Source organism: Myxine glutinosa, chromosome 7 (genome assembly GCF_964187855.1).
Source record: "Myxine glutinosa chromosome 7, kmMyxGlut1.1, whole genome shotgun sequence".
Taxonomy (NCBI): Eukaryota; Metazoa; Chordata; class Myxini; order Myxiniformes; family Myxinidae; genus Myxine; species Myxine glutinosa.
Window position 1 is genome coordinate 130,813,004 of NC_136267.1, and position 24,120 is coordinate 130,837,123.

Genomic DNA, 24,120 nt, shown 5'->3' on the forward strand with positions numbered 1-24,120 from the left:
ATAGAGCTACCTCTAACATAGAGTTCTTCATCCAATTGTTGCTCTTGCCATCGATAACAAAAATGTCAAAAGATGTCGTGATGGCAATCCGTAAAAGGATTGTGATTTTATATTGTGGAGTCAGATGACCTGCCTTGCTTTTGCTCTAGCCTCGGTCTGCTGTGTTTTAGTACAAGCTAAGAAACCTTCATCTTTTTCAGGCTCCATCGCCGTTATATGTCCAAATCCAAAGTCCAAATTGTCATCCTCCATTACAAACCAAAACAAGAAACAGCAATCAGAGATTGCAGATCCTCGACATGATGTGTTTTCAGTGGTTTTTAAGGCTTTTGTGTTAAAACAAATTTGGTGGCCGAACCATGTGACCGATGACGTCATTTTTTTTTCTCCACCAATTTATCCCTATATTATGCTCAAGAAATTTCATCTTGATTGGATGAAGTTTTGTGCTTGTCGAATTATGATGTCATAATGGAGGCACCTATGACATGATCATTAACAGATGTTATTCCACATGGAGAGTTCTTTACAATGAGCCATGTCTCAATTTTTTTTCTATTCAGTGCTTTTGGAGATATAGAGGTGTAAGGTTTTTTGGTTTTTCCAAGATGGCAGCCATACCACGTGACCTATGACATCATAATTATCATTTAAAAATTCTGCAGGTGGAGTTGCACCTATGGTGAAAATTTCCTGTCAATTGGACCAACGGTTGCAGAGAAAATCGTATTTATTCTGTGTGGACAAACAAAGAAACAGACAAATAAACAGACAAACAAATGAAAAATCACTCATAGAGTGACACTTGGCAAAAGAGAACAAAGCAGAATGGCAGTCAGTAGAGCATCCTTTTGACCTCTTAAATAATTGGTGGTTGAATTCAGTTCACTGATATGTAAATCCCATTCAAATTTCAAGTGAATTGGATGAAAATTGAGGATTTTAGAAATTTGGAAAAAGTGGTTGACCTTTGGCCTATGTTGACCTTTTGGTCTATGCTCATCTCAAAAATAGTTGGTGGTTGAATTAAATTAGCCGTTATGTAAATCCTTTTCAAATTTCAAGTCAATCGGATGAAAATTGAGGATTTTAGAAATTTGAAAAAAGTGGTTGACCTTAGGCCTATGTTGACCTTATGACCTATGTTGATCTCAAAAATGGTTGCTGGTTGTATTCAGTTAGCTGATATGACAATCCTTTTGAAATTTCAAGTCAATCGGATGAAAATTGTGGATTTTAGAAATTTCAAAAACGTGGTTGACCTTTGGCCTATGTTGACCTTTTGGCCAAAGCTAATCTCAAAAATAGTTGGTGGTTGAAGTCAGTAAGCCGATATGTAAATCCTATTCAAATTTCAAGTCAATCGGATGAAAATTGAGGATTTTAGAAATTTGAAATGGTTGTTGACCTTTGGCCTATATTGACCTTTTGGCCTATGCTGATGTCAAAAATAGTTGGTGGTTGAATTCAGTTCGCCGAAATGTATATCCTATTCAAATTTCAAGTCAATCGGATGAAAATTGAGGATTTTAGAAATTTGAAAAAAGTGGTTGACCTTTGGCCTATGTTGACCTTTTGGCCAATGCTGATCTCAAAAATAGTTGGTGGTTGAATTGAGTTCGCCGAAATGTATATCCTATTCAAATTTCAAGTCAATCGGATGAAAATCGAGGATTTTAGAAATTTGAAAAAGGTGGTTGACCTTTGGCCTATGTTGACCTTTTGACCTTATGACCCCAAAAATATATAGGATTTTGTCGGACCACGAACTCTATCGTTTGGTAAAGTTTTGTGAAGATCGGTTTAAAATTGTGACCTGTTGGCAAGTATAGGTGAGCGGACAGACAAACAAACACACACACAAACCAGAGTGATCAACATACTTGCAAAAAAACACGTTTTTTTTTGGCAAGTAACAAACAAACAAACAAACAAACAAACACACAAACACACAAATCGGAGTGAGCAACATACTTGCAAATTTTTTTTTTTTTTTTTCCCAAGTAACAAACGGACTCAAATGCAATACCCTTTCCTCTGGCAAGGGTAAAAATGGTACACCTAACATGCCCTCTCGTGACCAACTGGTATATTCCCCATTCGGCAAGAATGATCTAGTACAGTTTGAACATCATTTGCAAAGAACGACCTGGGAAGTGAACAGAACATTTGAAGCCATAGGTTAAGCAAAGCAACAACTCCAAAGACTATTTTCTTTGAGTTATCTGTGGTCTTTGATATCACCAAACAGATGCTTATCACTTGCATCTTCTGATGGACAATGTTGCTCCATGATGGAGGTTCCAGATTGCCAAGCTCTGCAGTGATTTTTGTTTTTGGTAAAACTTCTGCAGGGACTTGAACCAAGCACGTATAACAACAGTAACAATAGTGTCTCGAGTACGAATGCAATAAAAAAAATTCCGTTTGGATTAACCCACGGGAGCAGTTCTTGAACAGAATGGCAGGCACTGGAACGGGAGCGTTTGAGAAGTAAGCATGTGGGTTGAGGGATGAATCTTATTTGAGAGGCAACTGCATGAATGACTGGGTAATACTAATATGATGTACAGTTATTTAAATACTAGTTCATTTTTAGGGAATACGTATAGTTAAGTTGAGCTTTTGATGTTAATACACTGCTAGGTTACACTGCTAGGCAATTACTTAGCATTCATGTCTTTGCATTATCTCTTGCAATAACCTGGACAAGCCACCAAAGTATGGCATAATTATTATTCTGCAATACTTTCCTGGCAGTACCCCTGCAAACATGTGGAAGGAACATGCTCTGCACAAACTTGAACCTCTCAATTCATGACCAAATTAAAATCAATTAAATATATATATATATATATATATATATATATATATATCTTCTATGTATATACAAGAAAGTTTTTGTTTGTTTGTCTGCACGCGCTAATCTCCTGAACGGTGAAAGATAGGAGGAAACTTCTAAAACAAAAAATGTCGGGAAGGTTATAGGCTAGGTGGCGAGGCCGGTCGAGTCTGCCTCGGCCGGGCTGGGCCCATTTCGCAATTAAAAGCTGAGCTGAATTATTGTAGTCAATCTTCTATGGCCGCGAGAAAAAGCTGAATTATAGTAGTAAATTCATTCAAAAAGAACCCGGGCAACGCCGGGTGCTTTCGGCTGGTATATGTGTGTATATATATATATATATATATATATATATATATATATATATATATATATGTATACACACACACACACACACACACACACACACACACACACACACACACACACACACAGACGGCATTTAATATGGAATATTTTTTTTGTGGGGGTGAACTTACTTTTCAAGATGACTGAGAACCAAAAGTTCATTGGAATTATGTTGAAATTATTTTAGATTTTGTTAATGTGACCTTTAAAAGAAACAAAAACCACATTTGACATTTCGAAGCAAATAAATTGATCCTTGAAAGTGATGTAAACTGATATCTAATTGAATTCACAGACAGTACTGTGTTTAACTTCTGTACGTTTTCCAGAAGTATCTCTTTATTTTGCACATTAGCCAAATTTTTTTTGAACAAAAACAAAAGTTAAATTACGATTGGGATTACAGACAGTAAAATTACAGTTCAGTACTTCGTGTAACCCCCACGAGCATTCAGGAGAGCACGTGCACGTTGAGGCATGCTGTTCACGAGATTTGCCAAGGTTTGGACAGGAATCGCTTGCCATGCAGTTACAATAGCCTGCTGCAATTCACGCAGAGAGGAAGCCTGCTGGTCCAAGTTGTCGATTTGACGCGTTAATTATGCCCACAAGTTCTCTATCGGATTCATATCCGGGGACATGGCAGGCCACTCCCTATGCTCTACACCACGGTCAGCAAGAAAGTGTTGGATCATGCGAGCACGATGAGGCCGTGCATTGTCATCTTGGAAGACAAAGTTTCCTCGAAATGCTGCACGATCAAATGGAAGTAATGTTTCTTCCAGAATGGCCCTGGACTTGAACTGGTTCATGTTTCCATTCAGAACAACCAGGTCAGTTTTGCCCCCTGCATGAATAGCAGCCCCAAACGTTCACCCCACCACCTCCAGCTTGGACTCTTGGCACTATACAATCTTCGTTGTAGGCTTCATGCACTTGTCTGCGCACTCGGACGCGGCCATCTTGATGATAGACCAGAAATCTAGACTCGTCACTGAAGATCACATGATTCCAGTGTCTTGGCTGCCATTGACGGTGCTCTCTGGCCCACTGCAATCGGCGCTGGTGGTGTTGTCTGGTCAGGCATGGCTTTCTCAGTGGACGCTTGGCACGATAGCCTGCTTGAACCAGTCGTTGGGTGACTCGCCTTCTGGATACAGGCACATTTGTCAGTTGCTGCCACTCAGCCCTAAGCCGATTAGCTGACTTGGTACGGCCATTGCGGACTAACAGGTGCAGCTGGCGACCATCCCTCCTTGTGGTTCTGCGGGGACGTCCTGGCCTCGGTATTGGAGTAGGGACACCCCTCTGAGCATTTCGTTTCAGGATCTTTGACACCTGACCTTGAGTGATGCCATACTGCCGAGCAATAGCATGCTGTTTCATGCCGGAATTTCGTCAAGCCACCACTCTATGACAAACACCATTGTCGTTTTGACGGACCATCTCCAGAGGAAACAGCAATAACTTTTGTAGACGTGCAGCAATTGTTTTCCACTAATACAGAACGCAACAACCCTTATATACCCGATTGTGAAGCGAATCGTCAAATGTGCCTGTCCGTACATTTTGTCACGCCACCTGTGATATAATCCTGTTATTGACTTCTTGCTGTGACAGACAATCAGTGACATGGTTCTTTTAACAAAGAAATCACCGAAGCCTAAAAGAAACTCACCAGATTGATATACTGAATTCAGAAAGTAAACCCGTCAAGAAAAAACAAAAATTCCATATTAAATGCCGTGTGTGTGTGTGTGTGTGTGTGTGTGTGTGTGTGTGTGTGTGTGTGTGTGTGTGTGTGTGTGTGTGTGTGTGTGTGTGTGTGTGTGTGTGTGTGTGTGTGTGTGTGTGTGTGTGTGTATACGTATATATATATATATATACATATATATATACACAAAGAATTAAGTTAAGCACCCCCCCCCCCCCCCCCCCCCCCCCGTTTTTTTACAACCTCGCACATTACAAGTTTGTTGTCGTCAAAACAGTGTAATATACCCATGATATTGCTATATTTTCTGGAGAAGTGATATTATGGTCACATAAAAACATAACAATCATGCCGTTTTCAATATTTTATTCTGAATAATTTAAGGTGAAATTTTTTGGGAATTTTAGGCATATTTTCACCTCAATTTAAGTATGGAGCTATAGGTCCATCACGGACAGTGTGGATGACGTTTATGTTTTCTAACGTACAGTCATTGTTCTGAGAAGACCTCTAGCGATCTTTGCGTCAATAACGTGTGTAGGACCCACGTGATCGGATCACTGACTCAACCCTACGTCTCATAGACCCTGTAAGCCGTCGTATGCGTTGCTGTGGCAGGTTGAACCCCCTCGAGCACGTTTGGGACATGTTGGGACGACAAATTGCGAAGATGGTCCCTCCAATAGCCAATCTGGATGAATTGGAACGTGCATTACATCGGGAATGGAACAACCTGCCACAGCAACGCATACGACGGCTTACAGGGTCTATGAGACGTAGGGTTGAGTCAGTGATCCGATCACGTGGGTCCTACACACGTTATTGACGCAAAGATCGCTAGAGGTCTTCTCAGAACAATGACTGTACGTTAGAAAACATAAACGTCATCCACACTGTCCGTGATGGACCTATAGCTCCATACTTAAATTGAGGTGAAAATATGCCTAAAATTCCCAAAAAATTTCACCTTAAATTATTCAGAATAAAATATTGAAAACGGCATGATTGTTATGTTTTTATGTGACCATAATATCACTTCTCCAGAAAATATAGCAATATCATGGGTATATTACACTGTTTTGACGACAACAAACTTGTAATGTGCGAGGTTGTAAAAAAACGGGGGGGGTGCTTAACTTAATTCTTTGTGTATATATCAAGTAATGAACGGCGGTTGGGAATTATATCCACGATATCCATTTTTCCGTTCTCCAACCTATAGCTTTGTCTTTAAAAACTCAACGTTTCGGCCAGCAACCCAGCGTGCGCTGAGCCTCCACTAGCCTTCATCAAGAGAAGTTCCCTTGTTCACCTCCTCCCAGATATATCTGGGGGGAGGGGTGGGCCTATTCTATCAACCAATCACAAAGCTGCGTTGCGAGACCTCGTGACCATGGACCCATGCTCGGCTTATGTTGCAAGTGTTTTGTGCGTGTTTGAGCGGTGTATTGTGTTTTGTTGTCCGTGTTGCCTGTGTCGGCTATGTCCCACTTTGTCTTTGTCCTCCTCCACGCATCGGTGTCTCTCCTGTGTATTTATGCATGAGAGGTCCGTATGCCTGTGGTAACGCCACAGTCTCCTCTGTCAATGGTGCCCGCGTTTGGCCAGTGTGCCAGGCCTCCAGTATTCGCCTCCTGGCCCGGTTCGGGGATGCCGCCAGCACGTTCACATTGTCCCATAGAGGAACATGGCCCGCCCTTATTCCGTGCTTGGCGATAGCAGATCTTTCTGGGTGATTACACTCAAAGGCCTTGTGGTGTTCATTAATGCGCTGGCCTAAGGTTCTTCCAGTCTCGCCTATGTATTCTCCACCACAGTCACATGGAATGGTGTATACCACACCTGTGCAATCATTCTTCAGTCTTTTGTCTTTGACCTTGGTCAGTGCACGTCTCAAGGTGTATATAGGTTGGTAGTTGACCCTCACCCCGACCGGTCTCAAAATCCTGCCAATCCTTTGAGATACCCGTGGCACAAATGGTAGCACGCAGAAGCCCTTAGGTGGTTCCTGTGGCACGTCCTGGATTCTTGGAGCCGCCAGTACCATTTCATTTTTTGGGCAGAGGTGGTCTGCGTAGCCATTGGCTTTCAATACCCATTTGAGATGCTTGATCTCTCTCCTTTTGCCCTTCAAGGTGGACGGTATATTCCTTGCCCTTTTTACAAGTGTATTCACCACAGCTCTTTTATGGTGCAGTGGATGGCAAGACGTGAAATCGAGGTAACGCTCGGTCTGGGTGGGTTTCCTATATAATGCGGTACTTAAGCTTCCATTGAGGTTCCTCCTCACCAAGACGTCCAAAAATGGAAGCGACCCATCCTGTTCTTCCTCACAGGTGATATTGGCAACCACCGCAGACACCGGGGAGCCCATCGCAGTGCCGAACACCTGTTTGTAAAATGTGCTGTCAAAGACAAAATAGGTGGAAGACAGACAAGTGCTGAGGAGGTCACAAACGTCATCAACTTGTCTGTCTTCCACCTATTTTGTCTTTGACAGCACATTTTACAAACAGGTGTTCGGCACTGCGATGGGCTCCCCGGTGTCTGCGGTGGTTGCCAATATGGTGATGGAAGAGCTGGAAACACACACCATCCCATCCCTCCCAACACAGCCACGTGTCTGGTACCGCTATGTCGATGACACTTTTGTCATCTGCCCCAGCACGGCTGTTAATGCAATCCAGGAGGGCATCAGTGGAATGTTTCCTTCCATCAAATTCACCTGTGAGGAAGAACAGGATGGGTCGCTTCCATTTTTGGACGTCTTGGTGAGGAGGAACCTCAATGGAAGCTTAAGTACCGCATTATATAGGAAACCCACCCAGACCGAGCGTTACCTCGATTTCACGTCTTGCCATCCACTGCACCATAAAAGAGCTGTGGTGAATACACTCGTAAAAAGGGCAAGGAATATACCGTCCACCTTGAAGGGCAAAAGGATAGAGATCAAGCATCTCAAATGGGTATTGAAAGCCAATGGCTACCCAGACCACCTCTGCCCAAAAAATGAAATGGTACTGGCGGCTCCAAGAATCCAGGACGTGCCACAGGAACCACCTAAGGGCTTCTGCATGCTACCATTTGTGCCACGGGTATCTCAAAGGATTGGCAGGATTTTGAGACCGGTCGGGGTGAGGGTCAACTTCCAACCTATATACACCTTGAGACGTGCACTGACCAAGGTCAAAGACAAAAGACTGAAGAATGATTGCACAGGTGTGGTATACACCATTCCATGTGACTGTGGTGGAGAATACATAGGCGAGACTGGAAGAACCTTAGGCCAGCGCATTAATGAACACCACAAGGCCTTTGAGTGTAATCACCCAGAAAGATCTGCTATCGCCAAGCATGGAATAAGGGTGGGCCATGTTCCTCTATGGGACAATGTGAACGTGTTGGCGGCATCCCCGAACCGGGCCAGGAGGCGAATACTGGAGGCCTGGCACACTGGCCAAACGCGGGCACCATTGACAGAGGAGACTGTGGCGTTACCACAGGCATACGGACCTCTCATGCATAAATACACCAGAGAGACACCGATGCGTGGAGGAGGACAAAGACAAAGTGGGACATAGCCGACACAGGCAACACGGACAACAAAACACAATACACCGCTCAAACACGCACAAAACACTTGCAACATAAGCCGAGCATGGGTCCATGGTCACGAGGTCTCGCAACGCAGCTTTGTGATTGGTTGATAGAATAGGCCCACCCCTCCCCCCAGATATATCTGGGAGGAGGTGAACAAGGGAACTTCTCTTGATGAAGGCCAGTGGAGGCTCAGCGCACGCTGGGTTGCTGGCCGAAACGTTGAGTTTTTAAAGACAAAGCTATAGGTTGGAGAACGGAAAAATGGATATCGTGTGTATATATATGTCGTGTGTATAATGGATATCTTGTATAAACTGCATTCACATGTTGGTCCTTCCCATTGTTCTGTATAATTGCCCATTTATAATGTATTCAATTAAATAATCTGAGGAAAGAGTCATTCACAGAGGCAATGGTCATTTCAAAACGTTTGTTAATTACCCCGATGTTCGGACTTGGGTGTTTATTTTATTTTAAAAGGATCTTACCCAGAGTTTCCTTCAGCCGAAATGAAAATGTTCAGAAAGTGGAAGTTTGTTCAATGGGAACCAAATAATTCTCAATAATCGCATAAATGCACTTTGTACACCACATGATGGTTGAAATTTTCAAGATTTTTGCAACTGGTCAGTTATGGAAGGGTAACCAGAGTTTACACAGCAGGGACCTATTGATCTGGATAAAGACATTCATGATGGCTCTAATTGCTCTCACACATAAAAGTGCGACTGTAGATTTTGTGAAGTTTTACCGTTTTACTGCAGCTTTCAGTGTAAATGTATGTACGTTTCTATGTTTGCAATGGAATCCTGAAGATTAGTGCCTCTCCCAAGGATTTGAGAGAGACAACTGTGATCCATAACTAACTACAAATTAAATTGTTTAATCAACCTCTTTTCCTTGCACAGCAGAAAATTGACTTTTGCCAATGATTGGTAAATTGGAATTTAATTGCAATGGTATTAACAAGTCAGTCAACTGTACAGAGTCAGAATGTGTAGCGTGAAGTTGTCTGTGTTGGGTATGCAGTGTATATGTTACTGCAACATCCGCCTAATTCTCGTCCGCCCTACTATTTTGCTCTCATCTTTTCCTTAACCACTTCCCAATGCTCATTGTCCCTGGCAAGCTTCCATACAAATGTACCTGTTTTAGCTTGAACGTGAGCTTTTTCGTTTATTCCATTGTTTTCCATGAAATGGAAGATTGTGCAGAAACTGAATTGGGATGAAAAAAATTGAATTACTAAACAACAGTAAATAAATATAAACAAGACCTTTAATTAAATATTTTTAAAATTATGTTGCCTCCAATTGAAGGCAGGATTACAGCAGCATGCATTTGCTGGAGAACTCTGGCAGGCTGAAATCCTGCTGTCCAGGAAGGGAAACACAACCATCTCCAAGCATACAAAGCAAGCCATTGAGTTCCAGGAGGCCAAACAATCACAGTCAAAGTAGATGGGGTTCAGCTTTTGCTGCACCATTACTCCATGCTTTGATTGCAGCATTCAAATAAGCTGTCCTCCCTAACCTAAAATGCACCGACAGATGCCAACTCGATGATGCAGAGGCAGAAGCCTCCAAATAATCCTGGTTCATCCCTCACCATGAAGTCAAATGCAGCCGAAAACCGACTACTTCACTGCTTCCAGGTGGGAATCCACCACAAACATGGTATACGACGAGATTGAAAAACCATTCGCCATGCCAGTATGAATGCCATGAGTGTTGGAAATGGTGTGCCAACCCAAAGATGCCATGTATGGCAGGTCTGCTACCTGCCAGCTTGCATCTCTTTAATCCTGCATTCTACTCCACCAGAATAGATTAAGATTGTTTTGGCCCCTTCACTCTAAATATTGTAAGGGAAACTGAGAAACGATGGGGTATAATATTCAAGTGCCTCACCACCTTCTGGAGAGCCTTGGCACAGATGTTTTCTTGATTCCATCCAGTACTTCATTGTTTATTGAGGAAAAACTCCAGGAAATCCTGTCAGACAGAAGCATCAACTTTTGTGTGGGAGATGCTGACCTTTAGGAAGCCTTATTATCTCTCGAAACTGTCCTCGCCTAGCAGCTGCCAACCAGAAAGTCACCTTTCACATCAATGTAGCAGGTACCGTCGCATTTCATTGGAGCAAGGGAGTGGGAGATCATGTCTGCGAATGATGACTGATGGGTCATGCTCGGCAACCGCATGGTGACCGAGCCTGTGCTGTGGACCGTTCTCATCAAAGTCGAGCACATCCTTCACTCTAAATTATTGGGCTAGGTTTTCCTCAGACATTGCAGACACTGGTCTAGTCAATGTTACCATACTGTGGTAACTGACTACTTGGGATGGATTGGGTTGGTTGGTTTGTGTCTCTTACTTGGGATGGGTCACTGTGATGTATCATACCCCCAAGTGGTGTATTCTTTTACCGAGCTCCTGGGAGGCCACTGCTGGTGGCAAAGCCAGATCCCATTGGGATCCACTTCTGGTCTGCTCCAACTTGGTCACGTACTATGAACCTCTAGTCTTGTTTGAAGTGGCTGGGAGAGATTAGGACTCTGGCCACCAATGTGGTGTTGATGATTATTGAATCTCAGCTGCTTCTTGCTATGTGGTCAATTGGCAAAGTCATGGAGACCTTTCTAGGACCGGATGGCCTCATCCGAATTACGACGGCTCAATTTCAAGATTAGAACTATGTTCAGTCTGTCACTAAGCTAATTGACCTGCTATAGTTTAAAGTCGAGTTTGATGTGAATGGTCTGAAAGACTCTCCTTATTTTGACAAAATTATTTCACGTCAGTTTAGTTGTGGTGATGAGTCTTTTCTATCATAGTTGTAGACTGCCGTCTCGTGGTTCATTTGTCTTTTGATTGCTGCAGATCAGTTTGATGGCGTAGCATTAGACTATGTAGGTGCCTTTTCCTGTTTCATGTCAAAAACACGTTTGCCATTTTTCTCGACGTCAGAGAGGATTTTGTTCCTGGTTCACGTTGTATTTTTGGCTTGAATCTGTGTGTTATTGCTTGATTGTGGTTAGGAGTCGCACCGTTAATTGTTCTTGCATGTTCGGAGTGAATTACGAGTTTATAACGCTTAGTTTTACGCGTCATACAAGACGAGTCACGGAAGGCTTAATCCATATTTGGCAATGCAGATTCATGCATGTGCCTATTGTCTTATTTATCCGAAAGAGCTTACCTTGCTTAATTTGTAATCTTGGTTACATAATTATGGAATCGCAGCACAATTTTTTGACGGAAATTGCCCTCATCAATTAACCACAGGCATGTATATTGGCACGTGCACTACACTTATCCTGGTCTGTTTTCACATGAGACGGCATATGATTGGAGAATAAACTGTTCACGGTTCATGGAACCCTATGTCTCACTTCTGTGCACATCACTTGACCACGACCACCTTCCTTGGTCTCATGTTTAAGATCAACCTAGCTATAGTCTGCACCTGCAGGATCGCTGATCCTCTCGCACTTCCAACAAGTCAAAATTTCACCTTTTCCCCCCTGCGTGACGTGTATGAATATTTTGAGTATTGTAAGAAAATGAACCGTCAAAGAACAACACGAGTGTGCAGCAATCAGAGTTGGGTTGTTAAGTGCCATCATGAATGGTGTTGCAACTACTGTATATTGTTGTGTGTAAATGGATAAATGTTGTGCATCTCAGAATTTCATCTTTGCTGTTTGGCAAGTTCTTGTTTTTGTGTTAAATTACATTTACTCGTACTTTTACACTTGTTAAATTAACTGGATGGATATAGTTATTGTTGCCTTCTGTAATATGTCGCAAAAAAATGTATCATTGTGGGAGCAGAGCAGAGGTGCTTTTTTTTTCTTTGATTGGCGTTTGTATTTTTTCTTGATTTTTCTTTTTAAAAGTGATGGAGTTTGAGCACATGGAACATGAAAGAGGAAATAACTGGCATCAGAATTGTGCTGAAAAAAAAGAGTGTTAATGCTGTGGGCATAATTTAGACCTTGCCTTTAACACCCTTCCAGTACCGTGATGGGGTAGTTTTGGTTGCTCTAATTGGGGTTGGAGAGGTCCTGGGCCTTTGCCCTGGTATTGTGGACTTTGAGCCACTGAGTGAGTGCTTGCATGTGAACCGTTCCTTAGGCAGTGCTCCGAGTGTGACCGCTCGGGCAGCGATTCCTCTGAGGGAGACGGAGCTGGTGAAGCAGCACCGGAGGGGAGCAAACGCTCTCGGCGGCAGGTTCGCGAACCCGTTAAATTTACACCACAGTCAGACTCTGCCTCGGAAGACCGAAAGGTAGGAAGTTCGTTCCAAATGGCTGCTCGATCATACCAAACCTGCTCACCTCAATTCTTTCCCACCTACGCAACTTTTCACTTTGTTTTATATGAGTGAGGGATTTGTGGATCCTCTTTTTGTGAGTGCCAAACCTTGCATACCATTTGGTGGTGTGTGAAGATGCATTTAATCAAGCAACAGCCCATTGATTTGCAAGCAATGCTATCGGAGGTGGCAAATTGAACATGATGGCCTAGATTTGGGACATTTCATGGTTGCAGATGTTGATTCCTCGAAGTTGCTGTTATCATGTACTGTACATTGCATACTAAATCATATTTGCTGCTCTAGAAAATGAAACGTGGGAAGAAGAGGAAAGGGAAGGAGGAAGAGGAGTTGGAAAAAAAGCCAAAGGTAATGAAAACTCAGATCTATTTTAATACATTTTATAAGAGCTTATTTTTCTTTGAATGCTTACAGGCCAATGTAAATAGCTTCAATAAACATGTCATTTAATTACCGTCATGTTTACACCCAAACAATAAATGGTTTCTCCACACCTTGCTTTGGTAAATCAGCCTGTGGAAGTCCCACTATTTTTAAACATTCCTCCTTGCAGAATGGAAGGAGATAAGATGTATGCTAAAAGGACAACATTATGTAATAACACCCACAATAATGGAAAGGCAGGTTTGAGTGACGTCACATGGATATCTTTTTTTCAGTCTCACAGGCTGACGCCTCGGGTAAGGGCGTCTCGGCAGACAGTCGTTAAAAGGATGAAGAGTGGCAGGGCTTTGCCAAAGTGTGCTGCTTGTCAGCATATTGGAACTGCTGAAAGCATGATCAGGTGGGTGGCTGATGCTCTAATTCTTCTTTGACTCTGTGTCACATCTCGGTTTGAATAGAGTTGATCCTTCCTAGGTTTGAATGGAGTTGCTGCACGCAGTGTGTTTGCGTGTGCGTGCACATGCAGCATGTGTGGTCACCAGCACTGTGCAAACATTCTAATTGTAGATAATGTTTCCATATATGGCGAAAGAGGCTTCTAATTGTAGATAATGTTTCCATATATGGCGAAAGAGGCTTCAGTGGTGTTCTCTGCTCTTTAACTCTAGAGATATTAGACCTTGCCTCATGTAGGTCTCTGCACTCATCTGATGATCCACCCCTTACTTACCTAAGCTGTGTGCTATGCGTTGGAAAGGAATTTGATGTGGGATGAGGAAGCATTTAATTATTCCTTCATATTAAAACCTCATGGATTAGCACAACAGATGAAAGCATTTGTCTCATATATGCTACCCCACTATTTGATGACATTTAGAAAAGCTTGTAGACAATTTGTTTCAAAAAAAATGTAGGAATAACTGATAACTATAAAAATTATATTTTCTTTAAAGCTTTCATATTTTTGATGTGGCCTTGCTCATTACCAAAGACATAAATAAGATGCTTATGGCATTTGTCATTAGCACATGGCTTTCGTTATATGGTTTATTTCTTCTCTTCAGATACATTTCGAAGGTAAAATGCAGCTCTTCAATTTGTCGCATATTTTAATTGTTGCAAAAAGTGGCGTGATCATGGGAGGAAGAGCCGTTTCTCCCCCCCACTCTCCCTCTTCTCCCCATCACCCTTCCCAATCAAACCTACACCATCTTTCTTGTCCCTGTAATTTCACCCCTCCCCTTATCAATGCTCATTACATGCATCTCTGAGCTCAGAACATCTCATTCAGCGGGCTGTTGCAGTAAACATCCAAACCAGGCAGCAAGGTAGATGAGTGACAAAGCTGTGTCCAAGCCTTGTTGTTGTATCCGTTTTCATACATCCATTGACAGTTGAATCAGAATATCAAAATCAAAAGAATCACAGAAATCAAATCAAATCAAAATCAGAATCAGTCTCACAGACTCAGAATCAGAACCCGAATCAGAATCAGAACCCGAGGTGTGAATCAGAATCAGAAGAAAAGAATCAAAAGAAAAGAAAAGAATCACAGAATCAAAAAGTAAAAAATAAAGAAAATGATAAATATCTTTGTGCAATGCAGTACAGTATATACCTGCATTGTATCCACAATTTATTTTTGCTGACTGGCTCTATCTCTATTTTGTCCCCTCCCCAAACCAACTCTTAATACCCTCTTTCATGCAAACTTCTTTCCTTCATCCTTTATAATGGCTGAAGCAAGAAAATATAGTTCTTTGCTTTCATACCAAAAGTTAACATTGCTGATGATAGAATTTCTTGGACTTTTTTCATTCCACATTCATTATGGATGAATTTTAAGATGAGGAAGAAGAACTGCATCAACAATTTGGCATGAGTTCCAAGTGGTATAATTGTAGAATAAGCACTTTTAACATCGTATCATAATTGTGTGTTTGGGATATTCAATGGAAGAATAACAGATTACAGTGCCTAAATAAAGTCTACACCCCATTCAAAATTTTCACCTTGGAACTAAATTGCATTAAAGCAGACTTTTTCCACCTTTATTTGCACATCGTAACCCACGTGTTGGGTTTGAACCAAACGTAACGTTTTGTATTTAGGCCAAAAAGTTCCATCTTGGTTTTGTCAGACCACAAAACTTTTTGCCACATGGCTTCAGAATCTCCAGAGTGGGTTTTTTTGCATACCTCAAACTGGACTCGAGGTGGGCTTTTTTGAGTAATGGCTTCCTTCTTCCCACCCTACCGCACAGGCCAGACTTGTGAAGTGCTTGGGATATTGTTGTCACATGCACACAGTGACCAGTCTTTGCCATAAAGGCCTGTAGCTCTTTCAAAGTTGTCACTGGCCTCTTGGTGGCCTCTCTGATCAGTCTCCTCCTAGCTTGATCATCCACAAAGGATTTTCCTATCACGCGAACCCGGGTTACACTCCCCCTGAAATAGATTAATTAATTATGTAAAATGATTAAAAAATCACGGGACAACCCAGGTTACCCCGTGGTGGATCATATATATATAAACAGGAGTGTCTGTCTGTCCGTCCCCAAACTACTCACTCAGTTTTGGGGCCAGCCCCACCAAACCTCGTGTGGAATGTTTTAGGGTTTCAGCGGATATTCTAAGGTAGGTAGGAGGTTTAAAAAATTCCTCAATAAAATTATGGTTTTGAAATTAACTCGATACAAACCTTCCGCCAATCCGGGACCCGATGTTGTGGTGTACCAATATGGTGGCCCGCCATCTTCGTCATCCCTCTGCACATCGCTGTGTTCTTAAGCCGCCATTTTGTTTTGGCCTACTCAAACGTGCCTTGCCTTTGAAACACGGTCGATTATCATTATATAATTGAAGCATATCATCAAAATCTGGATTCTGAAAGGAGGATTGGATGCTGTAAACAAAATAATTTCCAAATCTGGAGTGAAATCTGACAAAATTTACCATATCTCCGATTTTATAATAAGTGTATATATGCATTTATTTAAGCGAGGTTGTGATTCTCATTCCGGGGTTGTTTTTTTTTTTTTTTTTCTACTTAATAATCGTTTTTAACTTAATTCTTACTTCCATGGGAAATGCTCGGAGACGCTTTTTTTTGAATGAAAGGTTGTTTTTTTGGGGGTTTTTTTTTTTTAGCAAAGAACACTTATTTTTAGTAGTTGGCACAGCTGTTGCTGTTAGAGTCAATTCTGAAGTTGGAATTTTGAAGATCTGTTCGGATTAAGAGTTTGTGGAGCTTATCGCATTGTGGTTTTTAACCTGTGTGGAAATGAAATAAAGGGGTCCAGTGGGGGGTTTGGTGGGGGTAGGACCAGTTGCAACTGCTAAACCAGAAATATCTGAAAATTCAAAGCCCGTCCGCATCCGTTTGTATTAGACATCTTCTTCTTCCCATTCTTCCATAATATGCTCAAAATAACGAAAATAGTTTAAAAAAACAAAACAAAATGAAAATTGATGATTTTTGCAGCCTTGACCTTTAGATAAAAATAAAAACAATCTGCTGCTAGGTTTTGATTGGTGAACAAATTCATCAACCCAATGTGCAAATTATTAAAATTTCAGGTCAATCGCATGACAATTGATGATTTTATGTGAGGCTGACCTTTGACCTTTTGGCAAAATTATTAAATTACCTTCTCCATATTCTCAAAATAAAGTTTTGGTGAAAATTTGATGACAAAAAAAATGGTAAAAAGGTTACAGCCCTGACACGGACACACACACAAACACAGATGGGGACACACACACACACACACACACACACACACATGGACACACGGACACACACACACACCACACACACGGACACACGCACACGGACACACACACGGACATACACACATACGGGGACACACACACACATACGGGGACACACACGCATACGGGGACACACACGCATACGGGGACACACACGCATACGGGGACACACACGCATACGGGGACACACACGCATACGGGGACACACACGCATACGGGGACACACACGCATACGGGGACACACACACACACACACACACACACACACACACATATGGGGATACACACATGGGGACACACACACACACACACATACGGAGACACACACACACACACGGGGACACACACACACACACACACACGGGGACACACACACAGGGACACACACACACACGCACACACACACACACACACACGGAGACACACACACACACACACACATGGGGACACACACACACACACACACACACACACACATATGGGGATACACACATGGGGACACACACGCGCACACATACGGAGACACACACACACACACACACACACACGGGGACACACACGGGGACACACACACACATACGGAGACACACACACACAGGGACACACACACACACACACACACGGGGACACACACACACGGGGACACACACACACATATGCGGACACACACACATACACATGGGGACACACCCCACACACACACACACACACACACACACACACACACACACACACACACGTATACATACACACACACACATATGGGGATACACACATGGGGACACACACACACACATACGGGGACACACACACACACATGGGGACACACACACACACACACACATGGACACACACACACACACACACACACACACACACATATGGGGACACACACACGCACACATACGGAGACACACACACACACACGGGGACACACACACAGGGACACACACACACATACGGAGACACACACACACACACGGGTACACACACACACACATGGAGACACGCACACACACGGGGACACGCACACACACGGGGACACGCACACACACGGGGACACGCACACACACGGGGACACGCACACACACGGGGACACACACACACACATACGGGGACACACACACATACGGGGACACACACACATACGGGGACACACACACATACGGGGACACACACACATACGGGGACACACACACATACGGGGACACACACACATACGGGGACACACACACATACGGGGACACACACACATACGGGGACACACACACACACACACACACACACACACACACACACACATGGGGACACACACACACACACACATACTGGGACACACACATACAGGGACACACACATACATGGACACACACATGCACACATATGCGGACACACACACACATACACACGGGGACACACACACACACACACACACACACACACACACACACACACACACACATATGGGGATACACACATGGGGACACACACACACACATACGGGGACACACTCACACACATACGGGGACACAATCACACACATACGGGGACACAATCACACACATGGGGACACACACACACACACACACACACACACATACAGGGACACACACATACAGGGACACACACATACAGGGACACACACATACATGGACACACACACACGCACACATATGCGGACACACACACATACACATGGGGACACACACACACCACACACACACACACACACACACACACACACACACACACACACACACACACACACACACACACACATATGGGGATACACACATGGGGACACACACACGCACACATACGGAGACACACACACACACACACAGGGACACACACATACAGAGACACACACACACACACACGGGGACACACACACAGGGACACACACACGGGGACACACACACACACACTGGGACACACACACACACATGGGGACACACACACACGGGGACACACACACACGGGGACACACACACACGGGGACACACACACACACGGGGACACACACACACGGGCACACACATGGGCACACACACACACACACACACACACACGGGGACACACATACGGGGACACACACACACACACGGGGACACACATACGGGGACACACACACACACATGGGGACACACACACACACACACACACATAGGGACACACACACACACACACACACACACACGGGGACACACACACACACACACACACATATCTCGATTTTTCATTTCTGTTCCTCACAATTCTATCTCTCTCTTACACACACACACACACACACACACACACACACACACACACACACACACACACACTTAATTAATTAATTGCACAGTATCGGTTGTTCCTAAACTTAAATATAAATAATTTAAAGGATTGTTGTAAATGATGTTAATTTCACAACATACCATATTCAACTTTATTTAAATTGCAAATCTCAAACATAGTTTCTCCACCTAAAGCAAGAACGTTAACCCGTAAGCAATTGACTAGTTTCCCGACTGCATGGATCATCAGCTGGGCACCGTTCTTCCTCGAGGTTTCGATCCTTTCAACCCAGGACCTCACACACAGGGACACACACACACACACACGTGGACACACACACACACAGGGACACACACACACGGGGACACACACACACAGGGACACACACACACGGGGACACACACACACACACACACACACACGGGGATGGACACACACGGGGACACACACACACACACACACACGGGGACACACACACACACACACACGGGGACACACACATGAGTATATATATATATATATATATAACATGAGTGTGTGTATATGTATGTATGTATGTATATATATATATATATATATATATATATATATATATATATATATATATATATATATATATATATATATATATATATATATATATATATATATATATATATATATATATGTATATATATATATATATATATATATAGATATATATAGATATATATATATCCCCATGTGTATATGTGTATATATATATATATACATATATATGTGTGTATATATCGCACACATGTGTATATATACACGTGTGTGATATATATATATATATATATATATATATATATATATATATATATATATATATATATATATATATATTTACGGATACGGAGTACGGCTCTTCCCCCTTAGCAAGGGGTGGTTAGTCCCTTGTCTTGTTAAGCTGACCGTCTCCGCTCCTGGCACTTGTAACGCTATCCCGCGGGATGGAACGGATCAGGGTTATGCGTCCAGGGTTTATCCCGAATACCTTTATCCGTCCCTCCGCAGACTCGGGAGACAAGTACCGCTCGAACCCCGGTTTGGATGGTCTAGTTGCCGAGCGGTTTTTAGCAACCCGAAGTTCGAGTCATTAGCCTTCACTAAACCCGATCCTGAACGTTGGCCGAATTGCACCACGTACACTTAATATTGAAACCACTAAAGCGACCGAACGATAATGAAGAAGAAGAAGAAGAAGTACGGAGGAATAACAGGATTTATTAATTATTTACACAAGCCAAAGCAAAAAGAGCAGTCAAGGTTATATACAGGGAAATGGAAGGAGCAGGAGACAGTGAAATCATTAGCTTACCTATTAACAGTCTTAATTAATAAACCCCAGGACAACGTGTACGACAGACGAACATTCACACTTACACGGGGGAATCCAGGCAGGAATGAATGGCTTGGGGTGGATGGCTTTGAGAGGCAAGGAAGGTTCAGCGGGGACTGGGCACGGTCGGGCCGGAAGGCACCGCCGTCAAAAAGCCGAGCCACCGTCGTGCGAACTCCCGCGGTTTCAAACTGCGCGGGCGAAGGTCCTTTCTCCGCACTGCTGCGTCGCGCGCTCCTTGCGTTTCCTCCGTCCGTATTTCCTGCAGCGCGGCACGTATCACGGCTGCTTGGACTCATCTGCTCATCTCCAGCGCATCTCTGGTGGGGGCGTCTCCCCCGGGTTATATAAGCCCCACCCTTGAACCTTTGCGAACCTCCCAGATTGTTCTCTCTCCGCCCTCTCAAGCCAAACCCCTTATACCTGGTTGGTTGTTCGGGGCTGGCTCACTCCTCCCCTCTATGACGAGGTGGAGACACGCCTTTCTTCTTCCAACCGACCGCGTGCTCAATGGAGTCCATTTGCGGCGAAAACCATCCAAACCTGACACTTTGCAGATGGGACCTACTCTTATTTAATTCGGTGCAATGAAGAGTCAAACTATTGGGAAACACAGTCTTAAACTACATAGAATAAGGGAATAACTATTTAAAAGGATATATGGTGCCCTGCGTGTAGGTTTATGGAATTAACTAAGAGGACGAGCTTCGACCTTTCTTTACATTACGAAGGGTGACATTTCCACACAACAAAACCATAATTCTCACATTCTTTACACTTTCTCAAATTCGTTACACTGCACCCTCCTTCCTTCAGGCCCGTGCTCAGGCCTATAAAACTTTACTTTTAGTGTGACACGTAGGTGTAGTTCCTTCTACAATTAACCTGACCCTGAGTGCGACAGTTTTAAAACACAATTAAGTATGTCCCCCTGCTGCATTGCACCCTGCCTAACAGATTTGCGCCCACAGCTAACCGAATTGCGGAATGGTTTTCAAACTATACATTTACGGTGGGGAGCATTATTTACAGTGACGTTATTCCTTATTTACAACGCAACCCAGGACCTGTGTTTTTTTCTTTTTAGGGAAACAAAAAGAAGGAAATTCCTGTTGGGAGGGAGGAGACAGCACACATTGCATCGATGCACCAGTACCAATAACACCAAAGCACCCAAAAGCACCAACCAGTGCAGTCATTACAGTTTGTAATAAACACAAAAAAAAAAACTGGTGGTGGTCTTCCTTTTCTCTGCTGGGCCGATGTTCTTCCCGATGTCTTCTCTCTTCATGCGGCCTATTTGGCAATATAAAAAGCACAAACCGTGTCCATTTTTATTTAGGGCCACAGGGGCCAACTAAGGGTGGTCCACCTGTTTGGCATAGGTGCCACCTTACCGAGGTCCGCAAGCAAGATTCCCTGGCCACTATGGCCGGTCTCCAACAGAGGTGCCCTGCCCCAGAACCTGGGGTCCATCAAGTGGTACTTGGCCGCAGAACAGCGGTCCATAAAGTGGTACTTGGCCGCAGAACAGCGGTCCATAAAGTGGTACATCAATGCAATGCATGCTGGTTGCGAGGGTCCTGGCACACAAGGCGACCTCCGCACGCTCCCCTCGACGCCCAGTGGCGCACAGTCCTCGGGTGGGAGACAAGGGGGGGGGGGGGGAAGAAGACAGGTGAGCGAGGGGGTAGGGTCACAAGGGTACACATCAAACAAGGTAATGCAGGACGAGGTGCGTACGGAGAGCGAAGTGAGAAATGCTCGTCCCTACCGTATGCCCCCCACATGTGACCTACACTACCCCCCCTTGCCCCTCCCCATATTTACAAAAACCTACACCTTTACAAATTCGTCACTACTGTCACGTCTCCCCCATATTTCCCCTATACCAAATTCGTCACCACAATCCCTCGAACCAAAATTTGCCATCACCAACTCATCATCAATCCTCATAAGGAGGGAGAGATGGAACACAAAGCACAATGTCACACCCACGTCATGATGCGTCTCACATTCCAAACATTTGCACAATAAAAATAATAAAAACAACCTGGCATGGTGTGGAGGTACGTCACCTCAGGTGAGTGGATGCAGATGGTGCGAGGAGATTTCCATCCTAACTATCCTCTAACTGACATTAACACACTTTACACTACCCGGGGTCTTTCCCTGCCAAACCATTGGCCATCTTACTCTATGCGGTTTTAAGAACCAAATTCCCATTGACCAAACTGTGGTGCTTCATCAATTTGGGGTCTCACTCCCCCGATTCAACTCCCTGTGCCTTCGCACAATTTCCAGGCTGGGTCGTGCAGCTCTCCCAGCAGGTCTACCCACCTGCACACCTCCACCACTGTAGTTGCCTCCGAGCTTACCTGCTCCTCACCCTAACCTATCTAACTGGAGAAGGCCCTCTGGCGCTCTCCCCACTCGGTGCCCTCTCTGGCACTGGGCTACCCGGGTCCGTCCTCCGGATCCTCGGGCCCCATCCACAACTCTACCGGCTCCCAGAGCCCACCTGCGGCCTCACCTGGCCGACATCCTAACAGTGGCGGAGTGTCCATTCAACTACACACACTAACAGGCTACACGCCCAGCCATTTCCATGACACTAATGCACCCATCCAACCATCATTCTTCCACCACACACCACAGATGCCAATATCCAACCACAATTTACCTATACCCTCTACCTAACACTTACACTACCCTCCCCGGGTATTCGTGATGGGGGTCCATCCTCCTTTCCCCCATCTACACCTTCGCACCATCCACTCCACTCCACAGTTTCCACCATACTCACTCCACAACCATCCATTCCATACTCCATATATTCCACACAAACATTCTCCATACACCTGCAGTTGCACACCTGTGCAATCTCACCTGGTGCCACCTGCACCCTCCTTCCTCCCTGGACCATTTGGTCAACACAGCACACATCACCATCACTCACTCATACACTGCTCCATACACCTGTTCAGTTGCACACCTGTGCAATCTCAATCGTTCCTCACTCACTGCTCCATTCACTTCCACGATCAATACACTTCACAATCACCTTCTCACAATACACTTCTGAATACCTTTTTTTACACACACACACGGCATCATCTCATCTACCTGTTGCCCTGCTAAAACTCGCGCTTCCCCGTCGCCCCTTTAAACTATTGCGCTCCCTCGTCATTATAATCCAAACTAATCCACCTGCGTCCCCACTACAGGTATCATTGTCACTACTTAACCTTGCCGTTACCTATGGTCATCTTCTCTAGATCCCTACACACTATATCCTAACCCTCCCGGGCTAGTTTTCACTGCCAACCCCATAACTAGTGCTCCTTTGCCCCCGCCGTGAGGGATGGCAGAGTTGCCATCCCATCACATCGGGTACCTCTCACTATAAATTTTGCTCACCAAATTCCAGCCAGTTCAAAATTTGCCAATCACTCTACCAATCATTTGGCAATCA

At 44.0% G+C, this 24,120-nt stretch overlaps 1 protein-coding gene across 4 annotated transcripts in view; it reads left to right on the forward strand.

Annotated features, from left to right (window-relative positions):
• Window positions 1-24,120, forward strand: part of PHF14 (PHD finger protein 14) — a 325,301-nt gene that overhangs the window by 272,271 nt on the left and 28,910 nt on the right. For all 4 annotated transcript variants that reach the window (XM_078782297.1, XM_078782296.1, XM_078782299.1 and 1 more), the window contains 3 exons: window positions 12,644-12,797; window positions 13,131-13,193; window positions 13,505-13,629. In XM_078782297.1, the coding sequence (XP_078638423.1) occupies window positions 12,644-12,797; window positions 13,131-13,193; window positions 13,505-13,629 (342 nt within the window). The remainder of the gene's footprint in view (window positions 1-12,643; window positions 12,798-13,130; window positions 13,194-13,504; window positions 13,630-24,120) is intronic.